The following is a 17,049-nucleotide window of genomic DNA, read 5'->3' on the forward strand; positions in this document are numbered from 1 at the left end:
TCACCCATCCCTTCCTCCCACCCCCAGCCGCACCCCCAGCTACCTACTAACCTCATCCCACCTCCTTGACCTGTCCGTCTTCCCTGGACTGACCTATCCCCTCCCTACCTCCCCACCTACACCCTCTCCACCTATCTTCTTTGCTCTCCATCTTCGGTCCGCCTCCCCCTCTCTCCCTATTTATTCCAGTTCCCTCCCCCCATCCCCCTCTCTGATGAAGGGTCTAGGCCCGAAACGTCAGCTTTTGTGCTCCTGAGATGCTGCTTGGCCTGCTGTGTTCATCCAGCCTCACATTTTATTATCCTTGATTATGTCATCGCTTGCAATACCAAAATGCAAACTGCAGACTTTGTGATTCTGAAAGAGTGAATTATCCTTCTTGATGTGTCTGACACATTGGGCTGAATATCAATGTTTTATAGCTCGATCTGAGTTGTGTCGAGTTTTTTTGTGAGAGTTCACACTGTGAGTTCCCTCGCTGCATCTTACCCAACTTGCCTTTTCAATTGCCTACCACTTACAAAGGGCTTCTGCCACATGCAATTCCTGTCCCATCCTAGACAAACATAGGGAACAATAATGCAGTGCCAGGGAAGAAGAAAATCTGATCATGAGGACCATATGTAGTGAAAATGAATTGACTGTGCTGAAAGCAGCCCATGTCATGATAAGGCCTGGAGTGTGCAGTGGGTAAAGGACATGGAAGAAGATGTTATGGCCCTGAAATTCTTGAACCTGAGATTGACCCCTGAAGGCAACATAATCCCCAAGTGGAAAACATGATTCTGTTCGTTAATGTAGAGGAGATCACATTGTGAGCGTCAAATACAGTAGATTAAACTGAGTGAAGTGCTGGTAAATCACTACTTCATCTAGACAGTGTGTCTGGAGCCTTGTATAGTGAGGAAGGAGGAAGCAAAGGGACAGATGTTATGCTTTGTATGATTACATGCAGGTGGCGCTGTGGGAGTGTTGAAAGTGAAGAAGAAGTGGACCAGTGTGTTTAAGAGGGAATGGTCCTGAAGAAAGGCTGACAAGGGAGAGGAGAGGAAGGGTCTATGTCTCTGGTGGAGGTATCCTGCTGGAGGTGGCGGAAATGGCAGCTTATGATGCTTTGGCTGCAGATGCTGATGGGAAGTGAGGACCATGAACACCTATCAGTGTTGTAGGAGGTAAGCGAAAGGATGAGGGCAGAAGTGTGAGAAATAGCAATTAATAATAAGTAATAGTAAGTTGTCAAGACCAGTTTCCCAACTGACCAGACTGTTGAATTGTTAATGGATGCCAAAGGCGTAAGACTCCCTGTTGCAGTCAGCTGTTGATGACCTTGGCTACTGTCTCATCTGCCTGCTTCAGAATGGTGTACTGTCTCAGTGGTTTTGGGTTCAGTTCTTCGGTCAGGACCTCACTGATCATGTGAGCACAGTCATTGTTTATGGCTGGTGAATGTTTTTGGTGTGCTTCACCAGAATTGCCTGCGCTGCTGAATCATCTGTCATTTTGGTGAGTTTAATCCATAATTTCCCATGGCACAAACCCATTCTAAATACATGCCTGTAGCAACTCCTGCTGTGGCCTTATCAGCTATGGGCATCTGCCAGATGCAGCAGTTTGCTGGGTTGGACAACAAATTATTCCTCAGCATAAGGTCCGAGCCCAGGCTGTGTTCTGCCTCATGAGCATTGCTGGGTGGTGTTGAATCACATTTCCAATTAAAATACGAAAGGGTCTGTCTCTACTCTCTCCAGTAGCTGCCCAATAAAACCAGTCAGGACAAATTTCCGACATATGTGCCATATATTTAAATCACAGGATGTGTTAAGAATAGTTCTGGCTCCCCCGTGTCCCATAGGAACGCGATGGACTGACCTCCTACTTTCCCTTCCACCAGAGTTCACTCTATTCTGTCCCACTGTGGAGGAGTCTACCACTGGCACATTCTTAGAAGTGTATCCAGTTGAAGACATATGGGGCTATGTCATCTCCCCCATTTAATTTATAGGGGCTTGCCTCACCTGTCTCCCTCTAGCCATAAGGATGGGGATCTCTATTTCTTGTTTCTGTGGTCAGGCTTGCTCATGGGGTGTCCTACAATCTCTAACAAATGGCCTGTGCATCCACAAAATAACATTTTCCCTGCAGCAGCTGCTGCCTAGGACCACCCTACTGCAGGACTTTGCCTCTCACGACAGGAGGCACATACTGGGGACAGCTGTAACCACCCCTATTTCTGTCAATCCCTCCACCATACAGGATCTAGGGATTGGCCTGTTGGGGTATACACATTTGGGGTATGTGGGGTTGGGGTATGCAGAGTTAGAGTACACATGGTTTCGGCTATGCAGCGTTCAGGTATGCAGGGTTTGGGGCATGTGGGGTTTGGGGGCACATGGGATTTGATGCCACATTTCCCACATTCAGTTGGTTTATCTTGCATCCCTTGCTGTGCTTAGGGTCCTCTAACAGCTGCAACTCTTTCTCCCAGGCCTGGGTCATCCTTCGAAGTACCCAAGCCTCAGTGTGGGCTTCATTGCTGGGTGAAAATGCTCACCTACCTTCTTTACCACCTCAGTGGTGTGTGAAACAAGGGTTCCAGTCTCTTTGGCCCTTTGTGGCTTTGTTAGCATAGCTCTGTCCATGTCACCTGTGTCCACAGATGCCTGACAAATGCAATTGGGTGCTCTCTTTTCCTCTGCTTGCAATTATTCAATCCTTGCTAGCTTCTTCATGTCCTTCAAAATATCTCCTCCTATATTCTGAGGCCCAGAGAAAGCAGAATAGATAGCTGGACTCAGGTATTGTAAGATTAATTTCGCCTCTTCAGTGTCATCAAGCCTGGACAGGACACTATAGTGATGCGTGTGATCAAAGAATTCATTGGGTCTGTCAATGACTCAAATCTAGGGATTTACTTAGCAATCTCTGAAAGCTGGGTCTACTATATCTTGCGGAAAAAGGCATAGTGTGTATGGTGGGGTGTTGTTCTGACCACTCAGGTGGCTGGTGGTCAGAGGGTTCAATGGGGTGGGAGTAAGGACAAGAAGAGAAAGCTGGTGAATTGCAAGGACTTGGGGGGGGGGCGCGGTTCAGAGGGGGAGGGGGGGAGGGGGAGGTGGCTCAGGTTGCTTTAAGGCCGGAGGTTCTAACATTGCAGGAGAGTGTACTAGAATTGGAGCATGTGTAGCGGAGGTACAGTGGTTAATGGTCTGGGGATGCAGGGGTCCACGTTGTTCCAAAAGGATGATGGTGGTCCCCATTCACCATTCAGGGCAGCATACTTGTATGCCCTGTATCCACCTAGTCTACAATGTGGGCACTATCCCCCAGGGCTCTCACACTCTGTGCCAACAGTAACAATTTCAATCTTGCTCTGGACCTTCAAGTGATCAGCAGAGTGAGTTTTATTTTCTTTACCTACTTGGTGCAGGACCCTGATCACCGCTTGCAAATCTTTACACAGTTCTACAAGCTGGGCTGCAATTATCTGGGCAGCATCTCGATCCCTGATCAACCGCTGCTCCTGCTGCTCGACCTTCTCAAACTGGCCCTGAAACTGTCCCATATGCAGTCAGTATCTTCGTTATGATGTGGTGTTGGACTGGGATGGACAAGGTCAATGACTTGAGATGAATCTGGATTTTGCATTTTAGTAAGTAGTCTCCTTCCTAACTGATTAAAGATTCAGCAAGATGCGGTCAGTTTTAGGACTGTTACTTTTCTACTTACAAATTCTGTGTCTTATAGCCTTTCTCTCACACTATGCCTGAGGGAGGAGCTGAGCTCAAAAAACTTGCATTTTCAAATAAATCTGTTGGACTGTAATCGAGTATGTCTGTCTGCAGTGCTCCTCCTCCATTTGCTTTAAATTAATTCTTTCTAATTCTAACTTAGTGCACTCTAACTTCCCATTAATTCTGAGGATCTGTCTCTCCCCCAACTTCTTCTTGACTTCTTGTGTGGTGCTAATTATTTCTTCTCTTTCACTCTGTATGCCTCTTTAAATTTAAGCTCTCTGTTTCTTTACCACAGAGCTCATCCATACAACTAGCTGTGGCTATGGTGTTAACTATTTTGGAAGCACGTTTCCCTCAGCAACAATGTGCTTCCTCCCAGCAATTCTGACCCTCAGATTCCAGACCTAATGTCAGTTTATCACAAAATTTTACCCACTCACGCCACTTCTTATTTAAATATTTTATTAGGATTTCCCCCCAATTCATAACACTGGCCATACTGTAATCTTCATCTTGCCCTCTAGGACTTGTGTCTTGAAATCTACAATGTGTGTATCTTACAATGTAAGCACCTGGTTCTCTCGGTTACCTTCCCTTTTTGGTGTGGTTTGATTTACGAGAGCATCATTTTAGGTCCTTCTTACCAGGACCACCTAGGATGCCAGTTCAGTAAACTGAAAGGGTTTGTAAATGTGCATTGACTAACCTTGATCAGTTTGCAGTAATACACTTTTTAAACACAGGAATGTTACACAGTGAGATAGACAAAGGTAACAAGAGTCAAGGAAAGATCCAACGCAACTTTATTGAACACTTTATCAAGGAACTCCTCTGGAAGCATCAAGTCTGCTGCTTGCCTTCTTATCAGAAGTAGCTGCGGTGTTCCTTGTTATATTTGGCATTGGCTGTCTGTTTGGAAACACAGCCTTCCTGCTGTTAACTCGAGGGCACCCTTTTATCCTTGTTGCATAAGGCTGACAGTTATCAAGCAGCTGTTTAAGCAATTTTGTTGACATAGCTTTGACTCCTTCTCCCAAGCATGGCGAAATGCTTTACATTTCTCTACAGCAGTTTGTCCCTGTTCCTTAACAATTTATTCCAGACAGAGATGGTGCTGCTTCTTTCAATCCATGAACAGCTATTAAAGTTCTGAAGTTTACACTATGACAATAGTATTCCTCTAACAAAGCAGTTTCACTACAGAGTTAAACAATGGTCTGGTTCTGAAATAATGGGGCCGTTAGCATCTGGCCAAGCAGTTTTGAAGTTTTAAGATTAGCATGCTTTAACAGAACTAATTCCATTTTCAGCTGCAGCATTTGTTGCTGATACCAACAGCGAAACATAATAGTATGGTATATCTAAGTTCACAACATAATAGTAACAAGATGTTAAATAACACGAACCCAAGCGGCCGTTATGTCTTTCTCCCCAGTTCCAAATATCATTCCAGCAAGAACAAAATCAAAGTTGCTGGTAAAGCTTAGCAGGTCTGGCAGCATCTGTGACGGAAAAAACAGAGGTAATATTTTGGGTCCAGTGACCCTTCCTCAGATCATTCCATCAAGTTTATTTCTTAATGTTTCTAACCTCCATCTAGATTCTTTGACTGTTCTGCTGAACCTTAACATATAACGTGTGTCTTTCTCAAAATCCCATTTTATTTCTTCAAAAATTCCCTTTGCAGGGCATTAGCAACCTCATATTTTGGCCAAAGAGACATAACCATTTGTCTAGCATATACAGAGTACATAAGTATGAGACACCAATAATTTACCTGAACTATGTGCTAATAATAATGCTGAAAGAATAAATTGTTCATGAATGTCTGGAGTCTACACATGACCATTAAATTCATTAATCAGAAAGTTAATGTTTTCTTGATACACTTCTTCACCAAGTTCAGTAAACTAGGATCTCTCCAGTAGATAAAGCATTAAATTCCATATTAAATTTTCAGTTATGGTATAATCATTAGTTGCCAAACACACAGGTCAGAAAGATAGAAATGAGGTGATCTCGACATCCAAATGGGCCTTGCCACACTTGTTGCCCGATTCTGCAATATTCCTCACCATGGGCCACAACACTCAGTTCCCTATAAGTTACTACCCAGAATCAACGCACAGTTGATCATACCATTCTCCTTTGAAGCATTGTTAATCTAAATGCAACTATTGTAGATAACAAAGTGTGGAGCTGGATGAATACAGCAGGCCAAGCAGCATCTCAGGAGCACAAAAGCTGATGTTTCGGGCCTAGACCCTTCATCAGAGAGGGGGATGGGGAGAGGGTTCTGGAATAAATAGGGAGAGAGTGGGAGGCGGACCGAAGATGGAGAGAAAAGAAGATAAGTGGAGAGGAGAGTATAGGTGGGGAGGTAGGGAAGGGATAGGTCAGTCCAGGGAAGACGGACAGGTCAAGGAGGTGGGATGAGGTTAGTAGGTAGGAAATGGAGGTGCGGCTTGAGGCGGGAGGAAGGGATGGGTGAGAGGAAGAACAGGTTAGGGAGGCAGAGACAGGCTGGGCTGGTTTTGGGATGCACTGGGGGAGGGGATGAGCTGGGCTGGTTGTGTGATGCAGTGCGGGGAGGGGACGAACTGGGCTGGTTTTGGGATGCGGTGGGGGAAGGGGAGATTTTGAAGCTGGTGAAGTCGACATTGATACCATTGGGCTGCAGGGTTCCCAAGCGGAATATGAGTTGCTGTTCCTGAAACCTTCGAGTGGCATCCTTGTGGCACTGCAGGAGGCCCATGACGGACATGTCGTCTGAAGAATGGGAGGGGGAGTTAAAATGGTTCGCGACTGGGACGTGCAGTTGTTTATTGCGAACCGAACGGAGGTGTTCTGCAAAGCGGTCCCCAAGCCTCCGCTTGGTTTCCCCAATGTAGAACCAGGTACAATGGATACAGTAAACCACCTACTGCCCTCCAACCCCACCACACCCGGCACCTTCCCTTGCAACCGCAGGAAATGCTACACTTGCCCCCACACCTCCTCCCTCACCCCTATCCCAGGCCCCAAGATGACTTTCCACATTAAGCAGAGGTTCACCTGCACATCTGCCAATGTGGTATACTGTATCCATTGTACCCGGTGTGTCTTCCTCTACATTGGGGAAACCAAGCGGAGGCTAGGGGACTGCTTTGCAGAACACCTCCACTCAGTTCGCAATAAACAACTGCACCTCCCAGTCGCGAACCATTTCACCTCCCCCTCCCATTCTTCAGATGACATGTCCATCAAGGCCCCTCCTGCAGTGCCACAAGGATGCCACCCGAAGTTGCAGGAACAGCAACTCATATTCTGCTTGGGAGCCCTGCAGCCCAATGGTATCAATGTGGACTTCACCAGCTTTAAAATCTCCCCTTCCCCCACCGCATCCCAAAACCAGCCCAGTTTGTCCCCTCCCCCCACTGCATCCCAAAACCAGCCCAGCCTGTCTCTGCCTCCCTAACCTGTTCTTCCTCTCACCCATCCCTTCCTCCCGCCTCAAGCCGCACCTCCATTTCCTACCTACTAACCTCATCCCACCTCCTTGACCTGTCCGTCTTCCCTGGACTGACCTATCCCCTCCCTACCTCACCACCTATACTCTCCTCTCCACCTATCTTCTTTTCTCTCCATCTTTGGTCCGCCTCCCACTCTCTTCCTATTTATTCCAGAACCCTCTCCCCATCCCCCTCTCTGTTGAAGGGTCTAGGCCTGAAACATCAGCTTTTGTGCTCCTGAGATGCTGCTTGGCCTGCAGTGTTCACTCAGCTCCACACTTTGTTATCTTGCATTCTCCAGCATCTGCAGTTCCCATTATCTCTGCGACTATTTGTATCTGGTTTCGAATTTAACCTTTCTGGTAATGGACAGGGATTCACCCGTACTGACTTCACCTCCTGCTTCCACTCCTTTAACTGTATGGTCCCCCAAGATTTTAACCTTGCCTCAACCTAGCCTTCTAACTTCTAATTTCTCTCTTTCTTAGTGATGTAGTCCAGAAACATACAGCCAGATGTCCATCTCATAGTGAAAATGCAGAACAGATTGCAAAATAATGAACTCAGTTTTTTGGGGGGTAAAACTATTTCCTGTGCCTTCCCAGCATGGTCCCCATTTTGATGACCACAGATATTTGCTCCTATATACTATCTTCGTTTACACTTGTAAAAGTGAAAATAAAGCATCTCCTTGGAGAGATTGTGACCATCAGGAACACCAGCTAAGGAGTCAAAAACTTGCTGAAAGGTAAGTGAGAAAATGTTTTGATACTTTAAATGTCCCTATTAAGTGTTGTATTTTACTATGTTTTTAATACAGGGGTTCATTGGGAGGTTCTGTCCTGGATAAGTGAGTTAACAATGTGCAGTTGTTTATGTTACCATATTCAATCGTCAAAAATGCCATGATGCATTCATAAACATGAAACAAAATGTCCTGTTAGCTCTGCTGTCATGTTTTGTACTGTGAATTAAATGAGATCACTTTTGAAGTACTGTATTAAATTCTGGTCTCCCTGTTGTAGGAAAGAAGTTGTTAAATTTGAAATGGTTCATAAAAGATTTACAAGGGTGTTGCAGTGGCTGGAGGGTTTAAGCAGTGAGAACAGTCTGAACAGACTAGGGCTATTTTCCCTGGAGGTTCTAGCTGAGGCCTCAGAGGTTTATTAAATCATGAGGGGCATGGGATGGGATATATAGTCTAGGTTTTTTTCCCAGGATAGGGGAGTCCATAAATTAGAGGGCATAGGTTTAAGGTGAGGGGGGAAAGATTTAAAAGGAACTTAAGGGGAAACTTTTTCACACAGAGGATGATGTGTGGATGGAATGAGCTGCCAAATGAAGTGGTGGAGGCTGGTACAAATACAACATTTAAAATATTTAAAAGGCATTTGGATGGATACATGAATAGCAAGGGTTTGGAATGGTATGGGACAAATGCTGGCAACTGGGACTAGATTAATTTACGATATCTGGTTGGCATGGATGAGTTGGACCGAAGGGTCTGTTTCTGTGCTGTTTATCTCTATAACTCTCTGAACTGACAGTAATGGGTGTTTTAAAAATACCTTGCTTTGAAAGTTGAAAAAAAACTTTGCATTTACTGCCATACATTGACAGACATTCTGCTTCAAAATAGAAATTGGACAAAGTGCTTAACACTTATAAGCCAGAAATGTAGCTGGAAGATTGTTATTGCCATCATTTTGAATGCTTGACTGTGTGTCGAATGCTAACACCTCATTAAATGACCTGTTTATCTAAGAGCCATTCTTACAAGGCTTTAATAAAAGAATATGGCTTTGATGATGTTTCTTGTTTGTTGACATGACTTGTAAGCACTTAACTGATTATTTTTGTTGCACTGGAATGGTTTTATTTTCTTTCCAATGTCAATCATAGTACATTTGAATTCACTGTTCGGTTAGATTGTAAGACATTTATTTGTTTCCAAGTGATTTTAAAACAATCCACATTGTTCTTGCATTTCTCCAGAGGCCACACACAATGCATGTTTGATGAATGGCTACAGAAGGCACCTGAAGGCATGAGGTGGTAAAGAGAATCAAGACAATGGCTCAGTGGTTAGCACTGCAGTCTCACAGCACCAGGGACCCGGCCTCGATTCCAGCCTCGGGCAGCTGTCTGTGTGGAGTTTGCACATTCTCCACGTGTCGGCATTGATTTCCTCCAGGTGCGCCAGTTTCCTCCCACAGTCCAAAGATGTGCAGGCTAAATGGATTGGCTATGCTAAATTGCCCACAGTGTTTTGGGATGTGTAGATTAGGTCCATTACATGGGAATGGAAAATGGGTGGGATGCTCTGAGGATCGGTGTGGACTTGTTGGGCTGAAGGGCCCGTTTCCACATTGTAGGGATTCTAAGACAATCAATTCTAAGACATGGAGATGACTTGGGAGAACGGGGAAACACGGGGGTTGGATTTGTTTGAATGGATGAGAGTTAAAAGGTCTCGGGGCCTTAAAACTGTGGTAGGACCTGGGCAGCTGTACTGGAGAGTAGACGCTTTTTAACTCTGCTTGTTGCAAATCCTGCAAACCCATCATCTGTGATTGCTGATCTACACTGGCTCCTAATAAAGCAAGGCCTTTATTTTAAATTCAAACTTGTTTCCACAACCCTCCACTGCGCTGCTCTTCCCTTGCTCTGTAATCTCTTTAAGGTATACAACCTTCCAAGGTGTCTGTGACCCTCTCATTATGGAACATTGAGTATGTTGGAGAGTAGTGGCTCCATCATTGGTGGCCATGCCTTCAAATACTGGTCCTAAGAATCGATTCAATTCATAAACCACTCCCTGTGGAGCTGTAGACTTGCTTGCCAAGCCAGTGTGTTCAGTTTCGTTTTGTCACCCTGCAAGGCAACATCGTCAGTGTCTCTGGTGAAGTGTTGGTGTTCTGTTCCACTTGTTATTTGCGTGTCTCAACTTGCAAGGGTGGTTGGCATCACTTCCGCTTTTGTTTTATGGTGGCTTGTATATCGGGTCCAGTTCATTGTGTTGGTTGATGGAGTTCCAGTTGGATACAGAAAGGCCACACATACGGACCAGATACTTAATTATCCAGCAATCACCCCAACACCCATAAATAAAAAATCATCAGAACATTATTCAAACAGGCCACAATACACTGTAGCAAAGCAGAACAGCAGCACTTATACAGGGTTTTGGAAAAGAATAGATACCCAAGAAGCACAATCTGCCGTTACCTCCGTGACAGACAGCAAGAAAACACAACACAGCCAGACACACTAGACATATCAGAGATCACCACAAAATTATTCAGACCCCCTAGGTATCAGGAACAAAAACAGAAGTTGCTAGAGATGCTCTGCAGGTCTGGCAGCATCTGTGAAGAAAAAGAAAAGTTAACATTTCAGGTCTGGTGACCCTTCCTCAGAACTGGTGATAGCTGGGTAAATGTCAGTTTATATGCAGAAAATAGGGAGAAGGACGAGATCGGGAGTAAGTGATAGGATAGAGCGAGAAGAGCAGTTGGACAGACAAAGGAGTTGATAACAATCTGGCTAGGAGGGTGAGTTGTTAATGGGGACTGTTAGTGATTGACAATAAGTAGTATGTAATGGCAGGCTGTGTAATAACAAGACTTGTGTGTGGGGTAGGGGGGCTAGGACATGGGAGGCACTAAAATTATTGAACTTAATACTGAGTCTGGAGGGCTGTAGGGTTCCCAAGCAGAAAATGAGTGGTGTTCTTCCAGCTTGTGTTGAGCTTTGCTGGGACACTGCAACAAGCCAGAGACCTAGATGTTGGCCAGGGAACAGGGTGGTGTGTTAAAGTTTTCCCTAGGTATCAGGGTATCCACAAACCAACAAACACCCTGCAACAGCTACTGATAAACATACAAGATCCTATACCCACAACCAATAAAACTCATGTAATATACAAAATACCATCAAAGGACTGGGAGAAACATTACATAGGTCAAACTAGAAGAAGACTTACAATAAGGATACACAAACACCAACTAGCCACCAAAGACATGACCAATCCTCACTGGTCTCAATACACATGGACAAAGGTCATGAATTTGACTGGGACAACACACCCATAATAGCACAAGCCAAACAGAGACATAAGAGAATTCCTGGAGGCCTGGCATTCTAACTGGAACTCCATCAACAAGCACACGGAACTGGACCCGATATACAAACCACTAAAAAACAAAACTGGAAGTAATGCCAACCACCCCAGCAAACCAAGGCAAACAAATAACAAGTGGGACAGAACACCAACACATTACCCCAGGCGCACTGATAATGTTACCTAGCAGGCTGATGAAACATCTGCAATCAAACACATCAGTTCCACAAGCAAGTTTACAGCCTCATCCACAGCCCAAGCTACAAATTTTCTCAAAATAAAACATGAAACCACTCCCCACGTCTATCTTTTGCTTTAGTTCCTTATGTGAGTCAACATCAGTGTTTGATTATTTTATGACACCAAAAGGACTTCATAGACACAGCCTCAAACACAAGTTGTCACCAAACGTAATAAAATGTGAGGCTGGATGAACACAGCAGGCCAAGCAGCATCTCAGGAGCACAAAAGCTGACGTTTCGGGCCTAGACCCTTCATCAGAGAGGATGTCACCAAACGTATCTGTCAGCTTTCTATGTTGGTAACAAACCTGTTGAAGTGTGTAATGACACACAACTGGGACCTGAGGTGTATCATAATAGCCTTACTTTGGGGGGAAATTGCAAAAACATTTCATTTCCGTGTAACCGCCCCCAGCGAGCTCAGTGCAGTATTACAATAAGCGAAAAGGATTTCCTTTTAAAGGCATTTATATAAAGAGGCTGAGAACACAGCTCTGCTGGTATTCGCTGCTTTTATCGAGCTCTGGTGAATTAGTGTGACAATCTCCTGAAGTGACGTCGCTTCTGATTGGTTATTATCAAATCAGCCGCAATCTCTCTTAAAGCAAGGAACGCAGTCACGACATATTAACCCACTCTCACCAAGCTTTTCGTTGTTGAAATTTCTGGTTTGGCAGTGGACTTGTCGTCTGTGTAAATAAGAAGGAAGGCTTGCCATTTATCGGTAGTTTTTCATTATGTTGTGGCGTTCAATGCCTCTATTTGTTTTGGGTGTGGGTAATGATAGTGAATTGTTGCTGGAATCGCTCTCCTGGTTCATGGTCCTGCTGGGAGCCGGTGTCTTCGTGGTCTTGAAGTTCATCGATTTGCCGTACGGGAGGTATGCTTGCAGCAAGTTCGGCTTTCCAGTCAACGTGAAGATTGCCTGGTTCATCCAGGAGCTGCCGTCTCTGATAGTACCACTCTATCTAGTGTGTTTCAGCACTGATATTAAACCTTTGCCGCTTCCCAATCGCCTGCTGTTGGGCATGTTCATCGGCCATTATATCCACCGGTAAGCGTTACAGGCTTCGTAACCCAATCATCCCCACGAAAACGGTGGGGGGGGGGGGGGGGGTGGTGAGGGGTGAAAAGAGAGAGAGAAGGGGTAATAACATTTTTCGTGTTGCATTGAGGTGCAAAGTGATCCTAAAGCCCCAGCAAAGCCAGGTTTAGTAATCTGTGTTATAGTAATTCTCATTAGTTATGTGACCCTTTGATCATCTTATTTATAAATTCTGTGTGTTTCGTTATCACTTCACTTGATGAAGGGGCTACACTCCGAAAGCTTGTGTTTTCAAATAAACCTGTTTTGACTATAACCTGGTGTCATGTGATTTCTTGCCTTTGTCCACCCAGTCCAAAACCGGCACTCTTCTGTATTGAGACTACAGCATTAAAATGGAAATTCATCAATTTAAGGGATTTCAGAAGACTTCTATTTTAACAATATAAGTTTGTGGAAATTTCTGTCAGTTTTGTAGTTGGAATGATAGTGAACCCTGCCAGTTTCACTGTCATTACACCTACAGATCCAATTGATTAATAACATTTCTGTGTGCTGTAGTACTCTTTTTTTTTTATGGCTCACTGGTGGGAAGATATTGGTGAGCTTCATATGTACATTGTTTAGACTATTAAAAAGATACAGCTAGTTTTGAAAGAACTAGCAAGTCACAGTTCACTATGAATTGGTGGGTGATTTTCACGGTTGCTTGCTGATGATTGACTTCTCATTGTTCAATATGCCCAAATTGAAAATTATTTGATTTGACTATTGAGTCCTTTTGTGCCCGAGGTGTTTGTGAAATTGGCATGGATAATCACAAAACTAGCAGCTCATGTTGTTACTGTTTGGTATTTGGGTGGTGGTGGTGATGGAGTGAAGTGGTGGTGGGGGGGGGGTCTGTTTCAGCTGTGTCATCTCTGTTCGTTGCCTGGTCATATTGGATATTGTGAATCTTTCTAGATGATCCTCGAAACTAGTTCAGCATGTTTTCTTCCACAAGGCCCAGTTTTTTTTTGCAGTGTTTTTCTAAGAGAAGTTTATACTGTGGAACTTTAGGAGGGTTTTTAAGAGTGTCTTTGTATCATTTTGTACTGAGCTCCAAGTTGTTTTCCCCTCAAACAATATGGATTAGGAGCAGGAGCAGGCATTAGACCCTGTACACTGTACAATTCAATAAGTTCATGGCTAAACCAACTGTGGGCCTAATTCTACTTTCTTGCATAACCCCTAATAACCTTTACTTCCCTCCTTCAGTGAAGGATCTATCTACTTCTACTTGTAAAATTATTTCATTGTTCTATCTGGGAGAGAGTTCAACAGACTCAGGACCTCTGAGGAAAAGAACAGCTACCATCTCCATTTTAAATGGAGATTCCCCTTTGTTTTCATACTTGATCACCTTGTTGTGTACTCACCATAAATGGAAACATTCTTTCAGCATCCACCTGTCAAGTTCCTTCAGGATCTTGTGCATTTTAACAGATTATTTTTCATTCTTCTAAACTCCAATGGATTTGGATTCAATGTATCCAACCTTTCCTCATAGGATAACCTCTTATCTGAGGAGTCAGTTGAGTGAACCTTCTTTAAACTAATTAAAATGCAATATAATTTTAAGTAAGGAAGCCATAATTGCATGCAGTGCACTAAATGTCTTACCAATACTGACTATAGCAAAACACTTCTAATTTTGTTTCATTCCCTTAGCAAGATCTACAGCTTGAAGGTTCTGTTGTCATCAATGCAGGAGACGTGGTTTTCTCTTTTTAGTTAAATTTTCTTGAGGGTGCTGTCTAATCTTTTGAACCCAGGATGATTACAAAAACCTGTCATCAAATTCTCATGAAGGGCATTGGGCCTCTTTTTAGTGGAAACATTTCAGACCTTTTTGATGTGGCACTAGTAGCAGATGTATGAATCTGTGCTGTTCAGTAGGTAATGGTTTGATAGAGAGGTGGATGAACACAGCAGGCGGAGCAGGAAAGCTGACGTTTTGGGCCTTGACCCTTCATTTCATTTCTGAAGAAGGGTCTAGGCCGAATTGTCAGCTTTCCTGCTCCTCTGCTGCTTGGCCTGCTGTGTTCATCCAGCTCTACACCTTGTTATGTCAGATTCTCCAGCATCTGCAGTTCCTGCTGTCTCTATCAATGGTTTGGTAGAGTTTTTGGTTTTAATCTTCAGTTTACTGTCATGCTGCTTCTAAGCGTGATCATGGAGTGGGGTTTAGGTGACATTAATTTTCTGGAGGTGTGCACAGATATCTTCATCAAGAGTAATATCCCTACGAAACATGCTACCAAGGTATGAGACTGGAGCCTTCAGAGATTGGTGCTTTAGAGCTTGTGCCTGGTACAGTAAGCAGTAGCTCGGCTTTGGAGATGCTGAGTTGGAGCCAAAAAGTTTGGTAGCTGTCAAGAATTTATTTGCCATTGTGTGAATATCTCCTTTTACATGGTGGCAGGCCACAATCATCTGCATATAGAAGTTGTCCAACTAGTGCCAAATGATGTCTTGCTGCTGTCTTCACACAAACAGCAGATCAGTATTAATATGGCAATGAGTGCCAAGACATTGCTGACTTTGCTCCGTAAATGCAAATTATTCTTGCCGTGCATATGTAGTCTACCACTTCACAGCTTTCCAAAGATATAATTTATGTTCCTGCATCACTACAATCTTGGAGACTTGAAGAGAGAACACATTAAATTGGTGTCTCAATCCTACAGGTAGCAAATTGGTCCTACATTTGTAAAAGTGTCCTTTTAATGTTTTAAATACTTATCCTTTATGTTTCTAAGTTTGTTACTAATTTGCAATGTTTCCCTCTTTGCAGTTTGCTCTGTTTCTTTATCTACGCTTGAATTTCGGTGATTAAGAAAATAGATCAACGAACCCAGTGTTCATCAAGAAGTCTGGCACCTTGTCCTCACTGTGTCACTATCAATTCACACTTCTAAGAAAAATTAACCAATTTCAAGAAGAAAAACATTCTAGTACACACTCACCATGAGCTGCACTGTTTCATCATTTTTTTGGGCCACTAGAACAAGGAGTTAAAGGCAGAGTCTTTAGCCACTAATGTCACTACTTTGTATTTTACTAGCAGATTTTGCACCAATTGACTGTTCCCTTTGCAGAATCGTTTAGAAATTACTGTCATAGCTTTGACCCATTGCAACAAATATTACATTTTTCACTATTACATAGTTGTAATTTCAGTATTCATCCAAAAGGAAAGTTAACATGGAAATTGCAGCTTGATCTGAAATGTTGCTTGTCACGTTTCATCAATTTCCTTCATGAAATCATCACCAAATATGTAGTCACTTAGAAACAATGAAAAATTTGTAGCTCTGAACGAGGTCACGCAGTCCCTTGTGCCTAAGTTGGCTATTAGGCTTAGAATCATAGAGTCACACAACATGCAAACGTGGCCCAACTAGTGTATGCCAACCAGATTTCTTAAACTGAACTAGTCACATTTTCATGCGTTGGCCCAGATCTCTCTCAAACCTTTCCCATGCATGTAACTGTCCAATGCCTTTTAAATATTATAAGGGTACCCAACTCTACCACTTTCTCTGGCAGCTCACTTCATATATGCACCACCCTCCGTGTGGAAAAAGTTGTCTCTCAGGTACCCTTTAAATCTTTCCCTTCTCCACTCTTAAATGTATACCCTCTAGTTTTGGACTCCCTTACTGTGGGGAGAAAATCTTGGCTATTCACCTTTATCCATGCCCCTCGTAACTTTGACAATGTCTGTCTATGCGGTCACCTCTCAGGGAGTGGGGGGAGGTTGGAGGGGGGAAAATGGGGAATGGGGAGTCCTAGCCTATGCAACCCCTCCTTCCAGTTTTGGTCACACCTTTTGTAAATATTTTTTGCACTCTTTTCCAGTTTAATAACATTCTTCCTATAGTAGAGTGACCAGAATTGTCTACAGTGCTCCAAATGTGGCCTTAGTAGTATCTTGTACAGCTACAACCTGAAATTCCATCTCCTATACTCGGTGTTCTGACTGAAGGCAAGCATGCTTCACCATGCGTCTACCTGTGACACCACTTCAAATGGAACTATGTACCTGCATCCCTTCATCAACTTAATCTTGTATTCTAGCTCTAGATCCTTAGAGATCCTTATTACATTTAATTCTGATTACCCATTTAACTGAGCTCCAGACTCCTCCACTTGTTAACCCTTCGAGCACTTGCCTTAAGTATATTCTCCCTGGTTGTTGACCTCTCTGCTTACAACTACAAATCCTCCACTAGTCCCCTCAGAATATGTTTCTTTTAATATAAGACTTTTACTTGTTTTGTTTTATTAACATCAAAAAAAGCAAAAAAAACTGATTTTTGTGTTTTTCCTTCTTTGGTTTTCTTCCCCACCCCAACAGACTTTTTCTAAC

The 17,049-nt window shown here is 43.6% G+C and overlaps 1 protein-coding gene and 1 long non-coding RNA gene across 2 annotated transcripts in view; both read left to right on the top strand.

The window, feature by feature from the left end:
* The window catches only part of LOC132210897 (uncharacterized), a 28,495-nt gene extending 17,077 nt beyond the window's left edge, over positions 1 to 11,418 (top strand). The window contains exons 2-3 of the long non-coding RNA XR_009447119.1: positions 7,714 to 7,973; positions 9,221 to 11,418. This is a non-coding gene — a long non-coding RNA (uncharacterized LOC132210897). The remainder of the gene's footprint in view (positions 1 to 7,713; positions 7,974 to 9,220) is intronic.
* Positions 11,419 to 11,489: 71 nt separating this feature from the next.
* Positions 11,490 to 17,049, top strand: part of srd5a1 (steroid-5-alpha-reductase, alpha polypeptide 1 (3-oxo-5 alpha-steroid delta 4-dehydrogenase alpha 1)) — a 38,562-nt gene continuing 33,002 nt past the window's right edge. The window contains exon 1 of the mRNA XM_048519762.2: positions 11,490 to 12,644. Within this exon, the coding sequence (XP_048375719.1) occupies positions 12,328 to 12,644 (317 nt within the window). The 5' untranslated portion in view covers positions 11,490 to 12,327. The remainder of the gene's footprint in view (positions 12,645 to 17,049) is intronic.

The sequence above is a fragment of the Stegostoma tigrinum genome, chromosome 2, assembly GCF_030684315.1.
Source record: "Stegostoma tigrinum isolate sSteTig4 chromosome 2, sSteTig4.hap1, whole genome shotgun sequence".
NCBI lineage: Eukaryota > Metazoa > Chordata > Chondrichthyes > Orectolobiformes > Stegostomatidae > Stegostoma > Stegostoma tigrinum.